General features: G+C 40.3%; 1 protein-coding gene across 2 annotated transcripts in view; it reads left to right on the top strand.

Moving 5' to 3' along the window:
• Nucleotides 1–23,907, top strand: part of gabrb4 (gamma-aminobutyric acid type A receptor subunit beta4) — a 236,603-nt gene that overhangs the window by 157,206 nt on the left and 55,490 nt on the right. Inside the window, exon 1 of one of the 2 annotated variants that reach the window (XM_039777577.1) lies at nt 22,514–23,557. The exons of the other annotated variant lie outside the window; for it this stretch is intronic. Within the exon in view, the coding sequence (XP_039633511.1) occupies nt 23,478–23,557 (80 nt within the window). The 5' untranslated portion in view covers nt 22,514–23,477. Of the gene's footprint in view, nt 1–22,513; nt 23,558–23,907 lie in introns of those variants that run through there. 2 annotated transcript variants of the gene reach the window in all.

Genomic DNA, 23,907 nt, shown 5'->3' with positions numbered 1-23,907 from the left:
CCACTACTATTGATGAGTATTTATAATAGAAGGGGGAGAAAACAGAGAGGAGGAGGAATAGGGATCAGATACAGCCAGTGTATATAATGTGGTCATTGTGGCTAGTAAAGTCAAAGCCAGCAGCTCCTCACATTGTTTCTCAGTTGCTTTAATAATGACAAATGGTAATGATGGGATTTCCTCGGCCAGACAAGCAGGCTATGTCTATCACTCACTCTGCTCCACCATTTGACCGAGAGGCATGGTTGCATGGTACCTTCACACCATTTCCTTGACCACTCAAAGACACAGATATATACAGACACACACATGCACTTCTATACACATGTCCCTGCTTTTCCACAACCTTTCTTCTTCACTCATCTTGTCTTTTTTCTTTTTTTAAATAGCTCTTTGTTCTCTGCCCATGTCTATTTTTATCCCAGCGTTCACGGGAGGAGTCAGAGAAATGACGAGGCTTGGGAGACTTGCTCATCTCCATAGCAACTCTGTTGCAAGCCTTCATTGTCTAATATAGGCTTTTCTTTCGCGTCCTATACCTTTTGTTACTCTTATCTTGTTATCAGATTTGTTCAGGTCCGTATTTTACGGCATTTTCCTTCCACACGCTCAGATCTTTTTCCCATGCATGCTTCCTTCCTCTCCTGGATCCTCATCTCTTCACACTGTCCACCCCTCACCAGCCCCCTCACCCCAGGAGCGGATTGAGCTGTCTTTTTCTCTCTGAACCAATGGGCTTGCTGTTGTAGTGTAATTCTCTACTAACCCACGCCTCACTCATGAGATACAGTTTGGATGCCATTCGTTTTGCTACCACTGTGAGGCCTACTTTCATGAGACCGAATATCTTTGGGCTTTGTTCGGTTCAAGGGGGTTTCCCCATTTTTTTCCCCCCCTTTACTGAATCCTGCTGAGAAATGCAAATGTACTGGCATCTTCCCCGGTCAATAACTGCAGTATGGCACCCTCTTTTGAAACCCATGCTGTACTACTGGCCTTGTTTAGGATTTGATTAGTAGAGGACATTCATCATTCTTAAGTTCACTATGATTTTTATACACTGTATGTACTGTACGTGGAAATATATAATATTGGGACCCTATATCAGATCCTTTGATAATAGATTCAGTAGTAATGTGTATTATTTTGACATATTTCCAATTAGAGCCGTATTTTCTGAAGCAACATTTCGTTTGAATTTGTTAGTCAAATTAATTCATGACGGCGTTTGAAATCCTGTCACTGTGTGCACTAAAGTAAGCAGCGCAAACAACCCAGCATCCGCAATATTCCATCACGGATTTCCAGCCATTAGTCATCTCTTCATCAAACTATTTTAAACCATTCTAGCTCACAGTCTGTGTGAGAAACAGGACATGCATTCAATTCCACATGCGGGATTCCTTCCAGTCACGTGGCCAAGCAGCACAAACATATGCTGTCAGTGGAAGCTTCTGATGTGTTCAGTGGCATTAGAAGCACACAAACACATAGAGAGAGAGAAGTACAGTCATAGGAGCTATAATGGTACCAACATGAAGGGGGTGGGGGCTTCTGAGGAGGTGTTCCAATGAAACATAAGAAGGAGACAGAAATATACCACAAAGGCGAACGGCAGACTGATGCACAGCCTCATATTTAATACAGCACACCATTAAAGGAAAAAAGAATATGTTGCACCCAGACTAGCAATGCCAGGTGAGATAATGAAGTTAATTATGTGTTGCCTTTTGTGCCAGTCTACAAGTGCCGGCAGATGCCAGTAGCCCTGAGGAAGTAAGTGCTCACCCATGGTCCTCCAGATTGGCCCTAAAAGAAATCCTTTCACTGGTCCGCCTGTTCCCTATGGCAACAGTCTGCCCCCTCTGCGTCACCTGCCAGCCAGGGAGCAGGTGGACCCAGCGGGGCCAGGTGGAGGCTTTACCTGTCGCACTTCCAGAGCTGTCCCACACAATGCCAACACAAACATAAACGGAGGCACAAATAGCCCAAGCCTGCAATATTAAAAGCAGGTTTCATTATGCAAAACAAATGGAACCGGCTGCACCCACACTAACACACACATAAACACACAGGCATAGGCATATTAACACGTGATTAGAGCACACACAGAACATATGACACAGACTATAGGTGCAGATATAAAAGGAGCTTCTTCCCATCGGCTCTGTTACAAGTGAATCTCTGATTACATATCTCGGGTCTGTTTGGATTTCACAGTTTCAGTGCAAGTGAGAAATTAATAGTTATTTGATTTACATGGGTTGTAGGGACGGGTTTGTCAGGGGAGAAGGAGGTGTTATTTTGTGTGGTGTGTTTGAAGAAGTGAAAACACACAGTGAGAGGGTCAAAGTTTAAGACTAAAACATGGACACCCAAAAACAAGTTACGGCTGTTTTAAGGTAGACTACACAGTGCCATGCTTAGCATTGTTAAACCTCTGTCCTGATCATAGACTGTAAATATTAAGTCTTTTGTCCTGATTGACAGGTCAGCGTGTAGCCATGCCCTAAAGCATGTCCTGCTTGATTGTAAATGAACATCATGCTGAATTGAAGAAGACTTATTATGAAAATGTTTATTGAGGTGAAATGAGTGACAAGTGAAGAAGTAGGGTCCTTTTCTCATAGACTTCTATGCAAGCTGGCTTCTTTATTTCAACCCGTGGAGTCATCCCTTGCTGGAAATTAGATAGAATGCAGGTTTAAGGCACTTCTGCGTTGGCTTCACCTTTCAGGCCCGGAAGCTCCATCCATTATTTTTACAGTCTATGATAGACATTTAGATCCTTCACTATTTAAAGATAAAGTTAAAATGATTTTAATCCAATTCACTTTTTCAATACACAGAGTGCTCTACATGGGCAATAGAAGGAGTGATCTTATTCTGGTACATACAGTAGTATAATGGTTTGTGTGAGGGCTGCATGTGACCCTTTACGTGAAGTGAAGTGACAGTCAGGCAATCCACAACATTGTCTAAGGTCACAACCCCCCTACCCTGAAATGCAGCACAATCAATACTGGCAATGAAATGCTGTGTGACGAGTGGTCTATCAATACCTCAGGGCAGATGGAGGTAGATTCATAAATCAATCCTGTCTTTCCAGGTTCTGATTGTACAAGAGCACTTACAATTGCAGGACTAGAGGGCATGTCAGCAGTTTTAGCCAAAGACAAATCTTCGAAGCAGAATAGTAATACAAGTTTATGAAATTGCTACATGTATTAACTGCTGCATTATTTAGCAGATATCTATTTTAAACAGATGTATTTTTTCCCTTTGCACATACAGTATTTCAGAAATAAAGCCCATATGCTGGATGGAGAAAATACAAACATTACACTGTAAGCGTTTTATGCAACTTGACTAAAAGATGATTTTGAACAGAGAAATGACAATGATGTAATACGCCATGATATTAAACTACTGGTCCAATGAACAGTATTTTAAGTGTTAGCAGTGTTTTCCCAAATAGTAGATGCAAATGATATTATATATATATAATTTTCAAGTCACCAACCATTAGGGTATAAGTCAAATTTCATTGAATAAACCACCCAGTGAAAACAGTATTTTTTTCAAAAATAAAAACTCAAAATGCACTGTTCCAAATTATTATGCACAACAGAGTTTCAACATGTTATAGGTAGTAAAGAACTGAAAATGGTCATTTGCTGAATTTGCAGCATTAGGAGGTCATGTTTACTGAAATCAAAAGCTATTTCAATCAAGCACATCACAAAACACATTAACAGGGCAAGTTACATGTTAACATATGACCCCTTCTTTGATATCACCTTCACAATTCTTGCATCCATTGAATTTGTGAGTTTATGAAGAGTTTCTGCTTGAATGTCTTTGCAAGATGTCAGAATAGCCTCCCAGAGCTGCTGTTTTGATGCGAACTGCCTCCCACCCTCATAGATCTTTTGCTTGAGGATGCTCCAAAGGTTGGAAGAAAGTGGTCAGTCAGAAACTCTACATACTTTGCCAAGGTCATTTTCACACCTTCAGGGACCCTAAAGGGGCCTACCAGCTCTCTCCCCATGATTCTGGACCAAAACATGACTCCGCCACCTCCTTGCTGACATTGCAGCCTTATTGGGGCATGGTGGCCATCCACTACTCCATCCATCTGCACCATCCAGGGTTGCACGGCACTCATCAGTAAACAAGACTGTTTGAAAATTAGTCCATGTATTTCTGGGCCCACTGCAACTGTTTCTGCTTGTGAGCATTGGTTAGGGGTGGCAGAATAGTAGGTTTATGCACAACTGCAAGCCTCTGGAGGATCCTGCACCTTGAGGTTCACGGGACCAGCAGCTTCAAATACCGGTTTGCTGCTTTGTAATGGCATTTTAGCAGCTGCTCTCTTAATCCGATGAATTTGTCTGGCAGAAACCTTCCTCATTATGCTTTTATCTGCACAAACCCGTGTGTGGTCTGAGTCAGCCATAAATCTCTTCATGTAACTTGCCCTGTTAAGATGTGTTTGATTGAAATAGCTTTTGATTTCAGTAAATATGACCTCCTAATGCTGCAAATTCAGCAAATGACCATTTTCAGTTCTTTATTACCTATAACATGTTTTGAAACTCTGTTGTGCATAATAATTTGGAACCGTGCATTTTGAGTTTTTTTATTTTTGAAAAAATACTGTTTTCATTGGGTGGTTTGTTCAATGAAATTCGATTTATACCCTAATGGTTGGTGACTTGAAAATGATATATATATATATATATATCTCATTTGCATTGACTATTTAGGAAAATCTGTATAAATAATATAATAATAATTTTGAACACAGTGTACAAGCGACTTCATGCCCTTATCATCTTTCATTAATAAATGAAAACGTATTTGGATGATGGAGTGGTCCTTGCTCGTGAAAGGCTGTTCATTTGCTGGTACAGGAGGACATTCAACATGAGTGGTGACATGTGTGGACAATTTGATATTACACTTTGTTGCCTGCTCACTGTGTACATCCTATTCCCATAAAAGGGTGAATATATGTGCAAGGGCACTGGGGTCTGACCTCTGGCTCCGCTGTTACCCTCAGTTGGGAAATCAATGAAACGCGTGCGCAAAAGGACTCCCTTAGGACATTCCACATCTGCACAAATCAGCACTGTTTTGTCGCCACCATTTTTTCTCTGCTCTGTCAGATGAGATCAGAAGGCACAAATGTGCCACATTTTACACACCTACTCTGGATCTTCACACACAAATAACCATAGGATACCCAAGGGACAGGTGATGCTAGCCACACTTCACACTTCTCAAAAATATTTTACAAATGAGAGAATTAGGCCACACAAGTGCTATGATTATTGTATCATGACTAATACGAAGTGGATAAAGAAAGGCTGCAGTATGATTCACATTTATCATATGGAAATGTTATTGAATCAAAATGTGCAATATGGCTGACTAAAATGACCATAATCTGACCTTTAACCAAACCTTGCCCAAAACCACAACCTGCACTTTGCAATTTCCTCTGTTTCTCAATTCTCTCTCATGCTGCACACTCCATTTGCTTCACAGGCCATTTAGTTGGCTCTGGTCTTGTCTTTGCTTAATGCTGTACAGTATATGAGTTTCTTCCCTCGGGTCTCTTAGACATGCAGAATACTGAGCTGTGCACATTTAGGTTGACATATTAGTTTACATTTGGTTTGACACCACAAGAGAAGGCCTTGGCTTGCCTGCAGTAATGACTGCTGCTTTCTGGGTTGGTTTAGTGTGAAAGCATGGCCTGCCAGGAGAAATATGGAGGTCCAAACCCTGACCCAGTAGGACCTGCCCATGAGTTCACAGCCCTGTGCCTTTTAGAGAATGAGGTGAATCATCTATATGGGAATCCATATATACCAAGCAAAGCAGAAAGAAGCCCTGGGGAAGATTCTGTTTCTAAATTAGTGGCCACTGAAGGCTGCATTACGGAAGAATGCATAATCAGGCTTCAAGTGCGCTTAATACAGCACTGACCATCTCAGAGGGGGAGAGAGAGACAGAGAGGGACAGAGTATAGTATTTGCATTATAAGCTTAATTATGGCACAAATCATTGAGTTAGATGTTTGCTATATTATATGATTTTATTCATTGTATGCATTTAATACTAGGTTTAAATAATCTCTCAAGGAGAATAATATCTAATTTTTTCATATCACACTAATACAGAGTGTGCCGCTTATACCTGATTAATATAGTCCCATCTATGTGAGGCCACCTCTCTAAAAGTGTAGCACAGCTGCTTTGAAAGATGGCTCAGGTCCCCTGGCTGAACCCCACTGCACAAACAGACACATGCACACAGACATAAAGATGCACACACACAAACAGAAACAAACACACACACACCTCCTTTCCCCTAGAGTGGGCTCCGCAGCTGTTCCTGTTGGGAGTCTGCGTGATTTGGATCACTAGGGCCAGAACAAAGTCTACACGATTGTAGGAAAAATAGGTGCCTTGAGAAAGATGAGTATGAATGAAAACAAATGTGCGTGTGTACCTCTGCAGTGATGCTTTTAGAAATGTCTTACAAGTCACCCAATGAGGTGCCCTTAAGCAAGGCATTTGACCTCCAGTTGCTCCACTGGAGATCCCTGGTGGCCAATGCGTTACATTCTGGCTGTACTTGGGTGCTCCCTGCTGTGACTTTGTGTGACTATGGAGCTGTGCATTTCTAAAAAACTATTTTAGCTCAGCCAACTTATCCTTTGTAAGTTAAGTAATAAAAGAAAAATATTCTTTCTTAGTGTGCCGGGAAAGCTCAATAATAGATCAACTTACATGTTTAAATAAATATTAGATGTCTTATTTATATAGTCAAAGTGATAACATCCAAAGTAGTGCAGACAGAACCAAAAAAGGTACAAATATAATGAATACTTTTAATGAAACAAATGTGCATAGTTTTGCTAGTTCTTTTGGGCTCAGGAGATGGTTCTTCACAGCATGCATTCGGTAGAAGGCAAGGAATCACCTGCACCAGTAGCTAGTCCATCACAAAGCCTCATCAAGCTTATAGTATAAACTTCTTATAGTGGCGTACAACGTGTAATTGCTTTTCCTTTCTATGCAGATGATGCTCTGTTGCATCTTTCTGAAAGGTTCAAGGGAAATTAAGGTATTACTTGACAAAATTTGCGTCACCCAAACGAAGTTAAGGCTCTTGTGTTCATCTTATCTTATGTTGTCTCTCTGTCTCTTGTAGGACGACTATACAAAGTTAGATGTTTTTTTGTGTATCCTATCTGCATGCACTCAGGTCAGGTGACAATTCATTTAGCTTTTTTCAAGCATCGAACACTTGGAACGTTAGATTAGTCTTGTCTGGTTTTGGCTGCAAATATACAGTATATTTTAAACATTTTTCATATATAGTTTTAAAATAAATTATATATTGGGATTGTACTCACAGTCTTTCAGGTTTACTGCCCATTAAGCAACTGATACAAAGTGGTTAAAACATTTAGCTCCAGATGTATCCACCAACTGACTTTGGTTATTAATGCCACCCTGCTCATACTGGGAGTAAAAGCTGAAGTTAGCATGCCTCACAGACAAATGTCATGTCCCAATTCCATACTGCATTACTAATTCTAAGCAGGTTTTGACTCGAGCCAGACAAATTGCATTTTTGTGTGCTTGTGTGTTTATTCTCCTACAATGCAATGCACAATGGAAATGGAGGTTCTGCTCTCAGCTGAAAGAAGTTATATAAATTGTGAATGGTGGTCAATTTTCTGTTAGTATAAAATGGAAAAGTATGTTAATTTTTATACTAACTGCTAAAACTGTACTATGACTAGCATGGAGTACATACTGTATATAATATGTAGGATTTGAGACACACAAATGGTTTCATATGAATTATATTGTTGTATAAACTGGCGAATGGCCAGCAAGACAAGGCACATTATAATATTGATTTCTTTAAATCAAAGCCTTTGGTAGATAATGTACTGTATATCTGAAAGTATAAGTAAAATCACTTCTTATAATGAATCAGTATATGATAATAAATATAATCATACATATATTATTGGTAAGGATTATTATCAAATGGTGCAGTTTTTTAAGGAAAAGAAGGGACACTTTTAACATCCAGCCTCTTCCTCTCCTGGTGTATCCATTTATTGATCTCATCACAATCAGTGAGGCCAATGAAGTGTGAACAGTACAGTGATTGCTGATTGCTAGCGACTGAAACGACATTGACATCAGGTCATTTCATACTTTGGTTACATATTGTTAGGAACATTTCACTTAACCTCAAATGTTACATCAGTCCTCATTTTGAAAATTATTTGTTTTGTATTTTGAAGATGAATGTAGTAAACAGTGAGTTATAAACTCAATAGTCACACACAGGGCCTTTCTCAGCCTAGTCTGACAAAACAAAATGCATCTTGCTAAAGTTGGTAATTTCAAAGTAATGCCTTAATTCTATTAGCAAGGGCAATGGCTGCAAAGTAACAACATCCCAGTCATTATCAATGCAGACAAGCAGAGAGAGAAGACAGCAAGAAATCTATAAAAAAAGTGTGAACAACTGAATTGAAAGTGGCAATATGCCACTACAAGTATGCATATGTTGGTGTCAAACAGGAGAGTTCTTGGCATAATAAGCATAGTGTCAAATGGGCAGACAATGTTGGCTTCAGTTGTTTCACTGCAAATTCTATCATCATCTAATTATGCCAGGATATATTAAGTGGTGGATTTGGATACTTGGATTGTGATTTGATGAGCCAGAGGATGTGCTTTAGTGGTTTGGCTCATATAGTGATCTGAATTGAATGCCATCCACTCATACTGCTTATATGAGCAATGTAAATTAAATGACAAGAGTTAGGGGCACTGGTGAATAGATCTGTAGCCATGCTAGTGGCTCCAGTCTCCTCTCTGCAAGCAGGATCTCAGTTGGTGAGGGCACCTGGTTGTAAATGCATCACTTCTGGGATATGAGTGGCCACTGAGTCAATAGCTTGTATGATGGGGAAAGAAAATGTGTCCTTGCATGTTTGTTAATTTATGCTCTGCTGCATCTATTACGAGTACATGACTAGATGTGTTGGCCAGGTAAGAGACCTCTCCTTGTGAAGATGTGTTTAAGCAAGAGAGACAGTGAGACGCTTCCAAATAATTAATTTGGAGTGCACTGTGGTCCTCTGACCAAGGCCATTCACTACCCATCCAAGGCACATTTACACAGTGTGAAGGAGGCATCTGCTGTCACCTCTACAACTCGCATCAAAATACTTCTAAAATCAGTTTTTGTATTTGAATATAAAGATTCCAAAATAGTTTTTTGGCACTGAAAATATCAGCACTGTAATCCTGCCAGGAAAACTATTTTGATCTCCTGTTTCTCCAGCATGGGGGATTTCCCCTTTGAAAGTGAAATTCCTGCTGCTGATGGGAACACACGGCTGAAATTTGAGAGAGATGCAGCATATTGTAGTACACCACAGCGGTCTACTACCTGTGTGATTTAAGATAATGGCATCCAGATGTAAGCACTTGCTGATAAATGGTGCAATGTATACACATAGATAGATTACAGCATCCTACCTGCTCATAATGGTGTCATGATGGTTTCTATGGTGTGTGGTCTTCAAAATTGCAGTGGAGGACAAGGACTTTTGACTTTCCAGAAATGTTAAACAATGTGGTCAAAACCATAGAGGGAGCATTTTTTTTCGATGATCTGATTCAGTTTAATTTAAGTTATAAGTAAGCTTGTAAATAAATATTACAACTTACTCAGTGGTGATTAATGGTTTAACAATGTATTGATTGGATTGATTGGTAACCAGTGAAGGTCAAAAGGTTTGGCAGCAGGTGTGAGAAAAAGAGAAATGTAATGAATACAATAAATCGACTGCATTCCTGACTCTGATTTACCTTAAGCATGTTCACACCAGTTTAGACAGCTAAGGATAGCCAAATAAGTTTTGATAGCGATTCAGTTAACATGGACAGGTGGCCCTGAGGTCTGCATATTTGTTCTGGACTTTGTCCATGGCTTGGCTGAATAGTACTCTTGACTCAACTGCATTCCACAAGATATGATGAGGTTATTGTGGATCATTATACATAAGCCATCTGCAAGAGTGGCTGCAACGACTGTCTTTGCTATGCCCTTACCCATTAAAAATGATTATATTAAACAGGTGCTAGATTACAATGGCCATCCAGGGCTTGGTGTCCCTCTCTTGTGACTAAAGGTCAGCCAGTAACATAATGTACAATAGCTAGTCTGGAGTGCAGCAGCTAAGCTCATTGTTCTGAGTGTGTGGGCACAGTAATTTATCTGTCCAGCTAAGTGGCTGAGGAGTTATAAAGGCCTTCCTCAGAAGCGTGGGTTTGCCGGCTACCAGCCTCTTGGCCTTGGGGGGCTAAATGCATGGTTTCTGTAGGCTTCAGAGTCTCCATCTCATCAAAACCTCAGCCAAGGAGGGCTTAACTGCATTCTTGGGAATACCCAAGGATGGGTTTAGCTTGCTGGTAAAGTCAGGAAAAAACATAATTGTAATTGTGAAGGAAAAATGGCGGTGTTTTGTAGCCATCTGTGGTGATGCACCAATGGATCAGTTAGCCAGGCAACACAAAAGCATGTGAAGGCAGGTGGTAGTGTAGACCGAGATGTGGCTAATAGATTCAGGCCTAATAAAACTGTCAAGGTTGAAGCCTGTAACAGATCTGGAGTAACATATTAAATTATTAGGCCCCTGAGATGATATTTGAGATTCTAGTGAATTTTCCCTCCAGAGTCAGCTGGCTGCAGCCCTGAAACATGGGCATATTGGTAGAGACTGGTAGGTGTGTCAACAGAAGCGGACGTGTTGACAGAAATGGACATGTTGGCAGATCTTCTGTGATTGGCTGTTTGGGTTTAGGCGAAGTTTTAAAGGTCAACAAGCATCTGTGTCTGAAGAAGATGTGACCTGAACCATGACATGTGCTGTACATTACTGTTCCACAAAAGTAATTGCAGAATTATCCCGGTTTTCATTGACTAGCATTATATAACTAAAGTCAAAACACTTAAAACGAGGATATATATATATATATATATATATATATATATTAGATCGTACAGTACATGTTGCTACCAGTCAGAAATAATTAGGTATGATACATTACAGGAGATTTAGGTTTAGGACATGGGAAGCATTGTGTTGCAGAACATTTCAACTGAATCATTCCTGTAATTGAATTTAGATGGCAGTGCATTGTGATGTTCCTGCAAAAGAGAGGCTGCCTCCCAGTGAACCTTCCCTGAATAAATAAAAAAATAAAAATAAAAAAAGACAAAAAAAGATGAGAACAGTCAGCATAAGATCTCAAAAATAAATAAACAAATAAAGAAAGAAAGAAAGAAGATGGAAGAAACGATTTCATTTTTAGGATCTGGAGTGTTGTTGATTTACATACCGTGTACTGTGTGTGTGTGTGTGTGTAGTGCTCTGATTTCTCATTTAGCACTTAATAGTGTAGATATTAAATTTACAAAATAATGTTAACGCGAATATTTTACAGAGGTATCCTTTTACATATAAAAAATGTAATGTCTGAAGCAAGAAATAAAACAACAAAACTTTGAAGACTTTCAGATGCTACAGACCAGCTACATAAAAAGAGGCAGATAGCTTTTACACCTGCTGAAATTTAAGCCATACATTTTCATTCAACTAATTTCAGTAGAAAATGGTCACTGTTTTATTTTAATTCTTCAGCTTTATTCATTTGAGGAATACATTTTCGTTGAAAAGTAAAATGTATGTATCGTTTCAGGATTGCATGCCACACGTCCAGATATTTATAATGAAAGCTGTGTGGTGATAACACAAGAGGCTCAAAGTCAGCATACAACCGGAGCTGATTCAAAAGCAAATATCTGGTTAAATAATGTCTGCAATAAATAACACCTCTGCATTACTGTAAATGGGGTAATAAGTAAGATTTTACTGCCCCGTCGCACAAAATGACCATAATATATCTGTGGTTGGTTGATAGGATTATTGATCAATACAAGTGAATCAACACAACTCACCAGGTGCTGAGATTTTCCGTCTGTTTTGGAAGTAAAGCTTCCTGTTCATTGGAATCTCAAGACATTTCCTTCCCCCTTTCCCTTGCTTAAAGATGGAGGACGGTGTTATGAGCAACCGACTGGCATCACAAGACAATGTGTTCTCAAACCAAAAAAGGGCCTTTCTTACTGTATATTACCTAATCAGTGAATTTTCTTTTGCAACTCCACTCCCTGGTGGTTCAAGTGTCTCAGAAATAATTGGGAATTCTGAATGTGACTTTATGTCAGCCACGTCAGCTGGTAGTCGTTATTCTGAAGGTGTGGGTGATGGAGGCTTGTGACCTGAGGATATTGGTGAGAACCTCCTGCTTGCTGACAGACAGTGAGACAAGTCCCAGCAACTTCTAAACCTGTGTAAACCTATCATTTCCTAATGTAACCAAAGAAGGTTTTTTGAGTCAGTCTGACATCTGAGGTGGTGCTACATGCTTAATCATAGCAGTTGTTTCAAGGATGAACATGGTGAGTTTGATGTGTGAGCTTTCTTTTTAAAGAAGACTAATAAAGAATCTCAAAGTCTCTTTCATGCGCATTTTCTCTGAGATTTGAAAGTTCCATTCAGTCAAAAAAAAGTTTAACATACAACAGTAATAAATACAAATGTCACGGGGCGTCTATATGTCGTTCTAGAGGGCATAGACAAATTATGTATTTTGTTGTTGTAATTTGGAGGACATTTTACATCCTCACAGGGACGGCAGGACAAGAAGTCACTGCGCCTGACCAAGAAGTAGTCCTCACATAACCCTCCCTAAAACCGTAATACACAGTTTTTACATGTCCGTTTTAGTATGGAATAAACATACCATATATAACATATTAATTAGTGAGATTAAGAGGTGGTTGTAGGTGGATTTTGTTACCTTAGGACAGAGCGAGGCTAGCTGTTACCTCCTGTTTCTAGTCATTATGCTAAGCTAGGCTAACTGGCTGCGGTCAGTGGTTTCATATTTACTGTACAAGCATGAGTGGTATAGATTTTCTCATCAAGAAAGCTAACAAGCATATTTCCCAAAATGTCTAAACTATAAATGCTTACCTTCCCTCAATTCTGTTTCCTTAAATTAAGTGTGTACCTAATATGTGTCCTCGAAATTGCGCGTCATTTTTGTGTTTCCTTGTGTAACCATGAAGTATTCACGAGTTATATGAGCTGGGTGACATCCTTAGTATGCAGAGGGTAGATGACGTGTTTTGGAGAAAACTTGAAACAAAAGGCTTTGTATTATACACTATAGATTTTCAAATTGTATTTCTTAAGAAAGTAAAGGTTAAAGTCCTGCACAGTCAGCACTGACTTTATTGGCGACACAACATTTTTGGTCATGGACCTTTTGAATTTTATTTTGTCGAAAATCTTTGTTGATAATTGGAAACATTAAGATTTTATACTGAGAAGGCCCGAGAAATGTACCTTTTAATATCTTACCTGCATGTCACTGTTAAGCCTGGCGTGTAATATCTAGCTATAAAAAATTGATAGTGCCCATCCATGGCTCATCTAGCAAATAAGATAATATCTCTCCACGTACCTGCCTGACAAAGTCGCAGAGCCTCCCACTAATTTGCTTTATGACTTACTTCTCTGCGTCTGTGTGATAAGCTATGATAGTCACCTAATCTTGTAACTTCTTGGCAGCTGTGAGCTATCTCATCAATTAAAAATTCCCATTGGATGATTGGATCCCTAAAGGAATTACTAAAAAAATATTATCCAATTATGATCTGCTTACAGCTGTGTAATTATACTTGACCACAGCTCGTCATGCTGTGTGATGAGGGGATTGCAGAAGTCCGTGTCTTTTTAATTAACCTGGATGAATGTGGCTCAAAAACTTAACAGAATAGGCCGATGCATTCATCAAATTATGAATTGACTGATCCCATGTGAGCCCCAACCTGTGACATTTCCTGCCTAATTATAGCTTATTTGTGTTGATTTCTGAAAATAGCTTTAATTCATGTTTGTCAAGTGAATGTGAACACTTGATGTGTATTCATCTGTGCCTGTTTGAATTCATTATCGCGTCTCATTTTGATTGCGTTGTTATTTTAACAGGGAACAAATGAAAAGCAACATCACAGACTCTTTTATTATTTCCTTTTCTGCAGAGAATTTGAACAGAAATCACAAAGGACACAGCAACTCAAAATAACAAATATGATGAAAATATTAGAATGAACTGACACAAAGTATTGAAGACCGTCTTGTTATCTTACAGCTGCACTACACCACATGGCCATTTTGCTTTTAACATAAAGCATGAAGAATTTTGTGGTTGCCATATAATATAGTGTATGTACGTGAAAAAAAATGGAGCACACTACACACTCTACATCCAGCTTAATGGACAGGACATATGCCGATGGAATGTGGTTCAGATCCTGGGAGAATTCCCTGCTCCTGTTTCTGACTGAAGGAGGGGAAAAAAAAAAACAACCTCAAGTGAATGAGAACCTTTTAGTCCAAAATGGACAGAAAGCTATGTAGATTTCTGCAAGTCACAAAAAAGGCTTATCTGTGTTTTAATGTCCCTGCTTGTCCCTGTTTATTTCTCTTTTCTATTTGTTTGTTTATGCTTGCCGCACCTACAGTTCCTTGCATCACTATGTTAACTCCTCCCTAAGGACTTAAAAGCTTTTTCAATGCATCTCAAAATATTTATGAATCTAAGTACGGTTATTTTGCTTCAGCAACTGAGTGCCAGCAGTGAATGCTGCAGAAACCAACCTATAGAGTCATATTTGCAGACTCAAGCGTAAAAGTCCATTTGGGCAGTGCGAGGGACTATTGACTCGCTATTGGGAGGATGGCTAATGGCACTAAAAGAACATGTTTTTGTGTGGAAATGGATTAGCTTATCCTACCAGCTCATAGTAGGCTTTTCCACCTATTTTGGAAACACGGGCAGGATTGTATAATCTTAAGGGACAAATAATTATTGCATGTACATGTGCACAGTGTGTGTATATGTGTGTGTGTGTGTGTTTTTCTGTGTGTGTGCAGCCATACATGGCTTTTTGCATTTTTGTATTTGAGAGCGTAAGAAGCATCATGGCCCTCAGTCTATTCCTTCTTTCTCAGCTCAACTGCGAGGCACATTGCCTTAGGTCTGTTTCATATTGTGAATTAATTATTCTCTGCTGGAATTGTGTTAGAACGTGTGTGTGTGTGTGTGTGTGTGTGTGTGTGTGTGTGTGTGTGTGTGTGTGTGTGTGTGTGTGTGTGTGTGTGTGTGTGTGTGTGTGTGTGTGTGTGTGTGTGTGTGTGTGTGTTTTAGTGGCTGTGTACTTTGTTATTGCAAAGGAAATGACAGAGCATAGTATTATTTCCCATCTACCGAATCCAGACCTCATATTTTTGAATGCATTAACTCCATGGCTATTGCAAATGCATCTTCAATGCCAATCACATTCCTTTGAATTTCAGAGAGAGAAAGAGAGAGAGAGAGAGAGAGAGAGAGAGAGAGAGGACCGGGGGTGCAAGGTGGCTACTCTTCGCTCTTTGTGGCTCTGTGCTTGTTAAAAAAAAAGAAACATCTTAAATGCAGCTATGTGTACTGGAAAGCCTCTGCTTGCTGAATTTTGAAATACCTTTGGCACCATTGTTTTTTTTTCCTCCTGTGTGTATACAAGCTGCAAGCAGTCACGCAGCTGTTTCCATGGCAATATCTATCTGTGTGAGGAATTCATTAACCCTTTCTCGTAGGAGTTCCGTGTTGAAGTCCCACGTAGAATACAGATAGGAAAAGAGGAAGGGATGCTACAGTGCTATTTTTGACGAACTACTACTATTTATGAAATGTTACATATTTGGGGCGTATAGTGGTGAATCCATGTTTGCTTGGTGTTGACATTCATTGTTTCCATGTTATGAGACAACTGAAGGCTGTTGCATCAGGCTTTGACATTTGAGTTGAAGGAAAACTGAAATGAGGACACTTTGGATGCAAATAAGGGCATTACATGAGTTACCCTTTTGCCAGAGGAATAAGAAAATGACCAAATGAAGCCTCTACCTTACAGCTGTAAGCCGTCCTCACAGGGAGAAATAGTGAGACAGTGTTTGATAAAAGATAAATCAATGGCATGCTGAAATCCACCTAGCTGAAAGACAGTGTAATATAAAAGAAACATGGTGTACATAAACGAAGAGGAATCTATGACCTACACATGCAGAGAGCATGTACCTACTCACACATGCAAGGACAAACAAGCACAATTACATACGCTCACTCTCAAAAGGGAGAGAGAGGTAATGCTGTTACTGACAAAAGACTTTGCTGGATGAGAAGATTAACCCCATGCCAGACCTTTACAAACACTTAATGAATTATTTTGATTGTATCAATAAAAGGCAACAATGGTCTGGTTGAATATGCACCTCCCCAAATGTTCTATACATGAAATGCACTGAGAGTTTCAAAGGGACATAGGTGAGGGATGGGACAGAATTACAGATTTGTATTAGTGTTTGTCCTCCATCAATAGCTATTTAGCATCGAGTGTTGCGCCTCGCCCATGCTAATTCTGAAGGCCCGCGTGCCATGTGACTGTTTGAGATGTGCAATCCTCTGGTGTAGAGGACAGAGGAGTGCTTCAGGTCCGTTAGTTGTGTGCCGCCTGCAGGGTGGCGAACCTTTAGTTTTCTCATTTAAAAGGATAAACAGGTAGACTGTGTGTTAAGCTGCTGGCTGGCTATGGACACTCATTACATGTAATTGCACAAAATACAATTATTTAACAGAGGGTGGTGTGACACACCTAACCTTTGCTTAGTCTGATTAGTATTATCTACACCCTGAGGACAAGCACCTCATGTCATCGTTATCGATCTTTTTAAAATATGTATTACATTTTCCCAGCCTTACTTCAAAGGCCACGACTTTCTTGTTTATTGTCAATAAGGACATGTTCGTTAATTTTCAATTAAGTTGGAACATTGGTACATTGCTGTGAGCAATCTAACATCAGAATCAAGCATTAAACCCAGTAGTAGGCCTAAATGTCAAACCTTTAATGTCACTCGTTTTTATGGCCATGTTTAACAATACTGAATGGATGTCATTCAGTGTGAGGTCATAAATCATGTAGAGGATTTCCATCTGCCATCCTGTAGTACATATATTACCTCACATACAGTATGATGATCAATAGTGGATATTATTCATGCGATGCATCATTCTGTCTATATGTTTTTTCCCTGCAGAAACCTGACGTGGACAAAGCTATTACCATGCATTTACCTTCTCTCTTGTGTGCTCTCTATGGTTTGTGTGTAAACAGCGCTCTTCACAAGTGTTGGGAACATTGTGGTGCAGTCCAGCCTCAACGAGCATCACACTGCACTTTGATTGGGCTTTCTACGGTAGCATAGCAACAATTGCCTGGTAGCCTGCTTCGAGGTAGTGCTTCAGAGCTCTGTGCCGTGTGTTTTCAAAGCCTCCAATGTCATCACTGCGGTCAATGAATGGCGCGATGTACGTTGAAGATGAACCTTAATTTTGTCAAAGCTTGTCAGGTGCGCTGTTACACGGTGGGGAGGTGAGCTCTTGCGGTGCTGCTTTGACCTGCCAGTGTGATCACAGCGTTAGATACAATGGTGAACAGTGGATAATCATGAAGTTTAGTCATACAGTACGTACATACAGTACCCCTATACAGATTAAAGCTGATTCACCTGCTGTCAAACTCCTATTTACAGAACCTGGCACACTGCTTGCATAGATCAGAGGTTTTAACTTGACTCTGACTTCATAGTCAGTTAATTAGGTCATGAGGCAGGAGGTCCACTAAGCTCCCAATTTGAGAGGGGTTTGGCTTGTGTGTGGCCAGGGGAATCAAGAGAACTGAAAACACATGTTGATCCTAGAACGCTTCTGGCAAATTCTGTCTCAATGCATATGTTTCGGTTTCCTCTTTAGTATCTTTTCTCAATTTTGTTGCTTTTTGGTTGCAGCTACTTTGAAATAAAGACTTTTACCTATACACCTCACTGAACCTGATGGGTTGGACAGTCTTTCTGCTTGGGCTCGACATAAAAGCAGTAAACCGGGGGCTCAGGACAGTTTGCATTGTCCTGGTAAAGTCACATCACTCACTCCTCTATCTACAGGGGCATGTCCAGGGGACGCGCCGGAAATTGACCACCCCAGGTGCCACCCCATTATCCTAAACTATGATTTACTATCTGCCCAGTCAGAGGCGGGACCTTCTGTGGAATCAACTGTAAACCCATGTTTATAGGTGCATTTCAGTCTTAAAGTTCCCATGGCATGAAAATTTCACTTTATGAGTTTTTTTAATATTAATATGACTTTCCCCAACCTGCCTATGGTCCCCCAGTGGCTAGAAATGGCGATGGGTGTAAACCGAGCCCTGGGTATCCTGCTCTGCCTTTTGAGAAAATGAAAGCTCAGATGGGCTGATCTGAAATCTTCTCCTTATGAGGTCATAAGGAGCAAGGTTACCTCCCCTTTCTCTGCTTTGCCCGTCCAGAGAATTTGGGCCGCCCATGAGAAAGAGAGAGACATCATGGCTTGCAAACAAGCAAAGTGGCAGTTGGTCAAGGCCATGGCGCCAGTGTACTGAGCTCTGAGCAGCCGAGGTTTGGCGTCGTCAGCCGAACTCAGCAGACCTCTTCTGCTCTGCTCAGCTGGGAGCTCCGTGCGGTGCGGCCACGGAGGGAAGACAAACACTGCTCATCTGCACACACTGCCCACACTGCCATGACACAGAGCTGGATTTATATCAGCAAAATATCTCTTTAAACCTAGCCGTTAGCCTACCAAAATCCCAGAATAAGAACAAGAATACGATTTTGGTTTGATTTGGAGCGCAGAGGATAAACTATAAAAGCTGTATAAAACAGTTGTATGTGATTGGTAGGTGTATTTACCTCTTAAATTACATTTTTAAACAGAGGAATATAAGAAACGGGAAGATTCTGTAATGTAATTAAAGTAGATATAAGTGGGCCACCCTAGTCAAAAAAGTCTTAACACACCACTGTCCATCTAGTCCAAACATGTCAAGTCTTGGTAACACAATACAGTAAAGATACAGGTCATCAAGTTCAGACTTGAATCAGGCCAATATTGCAGTCTCTGTCTCTCAAGGGAGGTCTCTTGCTCTGCTTTTCTAAACCAAGGTGAGACAGCGGTGATACCGATTTGATTCAACCAGTAAAGGAAGCCCTCTCACAGTGAGGTTTACCAAACATGAACTCAAGCTGTCATTTTACCTCATGGTTACAGTCTGCGTTGGCTTAAATGAAACTTCTTCGTGGGAAGCCTTGATTGTGTTCGCTAATCAAAGGGAGTACACAACACATTAACATTAAGTGAACTCTCATTAAGGCAGCCCCTTTTATAAAACACATATTCACTTATGTCACAGACTGCTGGTGAAGTTGCGCTAAGTGAGGATGAAACATATTTAAACATCTCTAAGCAGAGATAAAATATATCATCTGTTACTTAGAGTCGATTGGGGTGTTTGACAGATATGAACAGCAAGAGGAACATGGAGTGACTGTAAGGCACCAATGCATTAACCATGTGATACTATTTATATCATAGGAGCAAGGGTGACCCAGTAACTCACATGTGTTATGCAACATATGAATGGAGCAAAAAAAGAGCATGGTACATCTCAAGGGCTTGGATCTCCTTGTCATTGATGCCAATTAAAGTTAATTGCAGTAATCAGGGAATGCTGTGAATGGGAGCACTATTGTGAGTAAGAGCGACTCTGGTGGAAAACAGACTGAGCATGCCCAGAGATCGGAGGGATCCATCTATAATGGTGCCACACTGGTTCTACTGTAACTCCATATTACATTCCACTACTGTACTGTACTGGCATTGCTCTACTCTGGCTCTACTAACATAAGTTATGGGAGATGGAGGAGCGATGTCTTCAAAGAATATACAGTATATGGACAAGACTGTTTTTTTTTATAGCATTAATCCAGTGCACAATTACGGTTGCCTTGGAACCTATGCATGAATAGACGAGAGTACGTCAAGCTAGTTTATTCTCAAATTGCCTGGTGAATAATTTGCATTTAGATCACTGACTCCCATTTTAAAATCCAATCTGGTACTATCTACCATGGATTCAAAGGTGAAAGCCCACTGAATTATTAGGTTTACAAGGTTACAAACAAACACACAGTATCTCTCTCCATTTAGGGACTGTACGAAAATTATTGGACGGAGTGTTGAACTTCATTCACAAGACACTCCCCAGGCTTTTATATATATATATTTGCTTCTGACCCACTCATTGACTTAGAAAAAGAAAAATCCCCCATAATTTCTCAATTTAAACCTAATATTAAGCTTGATATGTTACTGCTACAATCATTTATATGTAATGTCGCTGTCGGGTAAAAACCTTGCAAAAGAAATAATTGAAAAACATTCTATTGAGCTATTTACCTCAGATGAAATTGTTTAAGCCCACATACAGATGTAATAGCATTAATTTGTGAAAGAATTAGTGTTTTTGATGTCAACTATTTTTTTCAGATCATTTTTTATTTTGATCATCAGTTGATCCGGTTAGCCAAATTTTCTTCTGTCTCCCAAGTAGGTGTAATTTAGAGTCATCATTAAGTAACAAAACACTCGGGTCAGTAGGAAGTCGACATCCTATCACATGAGATATTATTGATGTTGTTCAATTCCGGAACTCATGCCCCTGTTCACACTCCTAGACCATGTGCAGGAAAGTTCCAGTTTGTTCAGGTTGACAGAACGTGCAATGAGGAATGACTTTAGAGACGTCTCTCTTCTGAGGCGTCCAATATGTCCTATGGCATATGTTGAAGTGGATCTGCTGGTGATTTGGGTTCTTGGAACAGTGGGAAATGTCCCAAACTGTCTCCCAATTAATTACATTGAGGTCAACTATTTTAATGTATCTATTCCATCCACTTTTACATTAAATCCCAAAAGAAAAGGATGACATAAAATATAAATCTGGGGCATGGAAAAATGAAAGACCCTCCCTTCGTCTCCCAAACGTTTCAGACCACCCTCCTTTTAGCAAAAAGAAAAAAAAATACATCTCAAAATACAAAGCTTGTAGGTATAGCTATTCAGTCCTGTGATGTAACGAGTATGAACTGTGAAAGCCAGACTGTGTCTTGCAGATCATGTTGTGTTAATATTGTTCATCCTTGGGTGCCAGGCCATGTCAGTCACGGTATTTCCCTTTTGATGTACAATATTTTACCATTTCCTTTTAAAAACGTCCACATTATGTCAGTCTTATGATTGGGGGAATTGAATACAGTTTCTTCCAAAGGTGGAGCACAGAAAAGCCAAAATTCAAATGTATAATTATTCTGTCTTTTTGTTTTACGTTGACACTCAGAAAACCTCACCAGATAAACATAATTGTCATTTTTCCTTCTTTTCCAATTCATATACTTTTTGTTCAGTGCTGTGACATCACCTATGGTAGGGGCCAAACTTTTCCTTAGTATGAAGGACAGCAGAGGATAATTCAAAAGCAACAAATACCTGTTGAGCAAGTTTCAAAAACAAACTGAGGAAGACTGATTGACTCTGCTATGTATCCCAGTGGCCCTGACGGTGACGGTGGTAGTGATGAGGATGATGACGAGGAGTAGCCTAGGACAATGATGATGAAGCAAAAGTGGAGTGCGATTTCTCTGACACACCACGTTGCCTTTCTCCATGCATTATTGTAAATGGCGTTCGTTCGCCCCTATTATAGCAGAAATGGCTCCATGGCACATGGAGTTGCTGTCTGCTTTTGTCCCACTGACACCACAGTGGTGACAGCATTGGGTCTACTCCTTTAAATGAGCCTTTGCGCATAGCCTTCGAATCACCACAACTGCATCAGTGCTGGCTGGGTTGCTTAGCAACTGGACAGCACAGAGATCCCTGAAGAAAACCTCCTCTGTATAAAACACACGCTTGTGTGATTCTTGAATTGTGATGTGCGCATTAGCAATTTCCAGTAAGGATGTTTGTGTTTCAAATAGCCTACAAAAAGAGCGACTCCTGGTTCGTGATAGGCAATTAAATAGCCTAAATAAAAAAAATTAAATAAAAAAAAAAGATTGTGCTTGTTCGTGTTGTGTGTGCGCACGCATGACTGTGTGTGGGTGCGTACGTGCGTGTCTCTCTGTGTGCGCGTTTTCAAAAATTGTGGCAAAGTGGATGAAATGCATGAAAACGCACCGGCACACACTCCCAGCATCCTAATGGGTTTCAAAGAGAATAGACAGACAATTGAGCGCATGAACAGGCTGTCGCTAAGGAATTCACCTTAGGCGGTCCCCCACCAACCCCTTCATTTTCCCCTATCTCCCCCCCCCAGTAGGACATCATTTTAATTTCAACTAAGAAAAAAATCCAAAGGAGACGAGAGACCTCCCCATCATGTCTCTTCGGACTGTTGAATGTCTGTCATTTGTTCAGTGTTTCGAGGAGAAGACGAGCGGACCACATTAACGTGTTGAAACGCCATTTATCGTTGGACAGCGGAGGCAAGTGGACTTTTCAAATAGGTTTGCATCTTTGATATGATACCCGACGCTGTGATACATGCATTGGCGTATAAGGGGCCATCCATATTTCTCGGCATCTCATTTTTTTTCTTCCAGAGCAGGAGTGATATAGCCTGCTCTGACGTCTGCATCAGATATTACCCAGTGCTTTTTCAATGTGCATTTTCCCCTCAGTGACTTTGCGCTGATCTACATCATCATCAGCAGGAGCAACGGGGGGGGGGAAAAAAGGGAATGAAGATTTCTTTTTTCTTTTTTTTAAACCCACCGCTCCCCTTCAGCCGACCAGCGTTTCCAGCTCAAACAAATATCTTTTAACAACATCACGTTGTGGAATAGTCTGGCGCCAGAGCATCGCTGGAACCATGCCTCTTCTGCAGATTTGGACTGGGAAATTTCATCCACCAATTTGATCACCAAGAGGCTGCCGCTCAGTCATTAATGCCAGTGTTTGTTTTTTTAAGGGGAAGAATACTTGTCATTACTTTTAAAAGTATTGTGTATGCTGTTTTTTGAGCAAGATGTCTGATCTTCTGGTGTTGGTCGAGGGGCTCTGTGACCTGCACGGATTTCCATAGCCGGGGAAAACAGCGGGGGCCAATTACGAGATTTCTTTTTTTTTTTTTTTTTTTTTGATCAAGAAGCCTATTTTAATGAAGACATCGCATGCGTAGATGTAGGCTAGTTTATTCGACATTTTTAAAAGGCAATTATTATTTTTTTTAATTGCCAGTTTTTACTTTGTGCATTTTCTGGAGGACCACTGGACTGGTTGGATTATAGAAACTATATATAAGGATTTGTGGAGATGTTGGGTCGTCAAGAAGATAAATTATGTGGAATTTTCTCTGCTCTGGCGGCTTTGTCCTTCTTCTGCTTTGTTCAAAGGTAAGAAAACGTCGCTTAAGAAAAAAAAAACCTTTCACACCAATAGACGTGATTAGCGGTCAATAAAAGGCTGAGATGTGGCAAATCGCATTAACGGGGCACCCAGGCCTACTTATTAGGGACATTGCTGCCGATATATGCTTTATTAGATGGTGCTGTGGCGCGCGCGAGCGTAAAAACATGCGCGTGCACGTTATCAAGCCTATTGTGAAACGTAACCTAGGCTACTCCCGATATCCAAATGGGGATATTGGAAAGGGCGACTTTCACTATGATCCTGCCTAAAAATGACAGCCCTCAGTAGGCTACAGTAGGGCTGGCCGATGATTTGCTGATAGGATCAATCAGCC

The sequence above is a fragment of the Perca fluviatilis genome, chromosome 16 (assembly GCF_010015445.1).
Source record: "Perca fluviatilis chromosome 16, GENO_Pfluv_1.0, whole genome shotgun sequence".
Lineage (NCBI taxonomy): Eukaryota > Metazoa > Chordata > Actinopteri > Perciformes > Percidae > Perca > Perca fluviatilis.
Note: the sequence above shows the minus strand (reverse complement) of the source record. Positions and strands in the feature narration are given on the sequence as shown.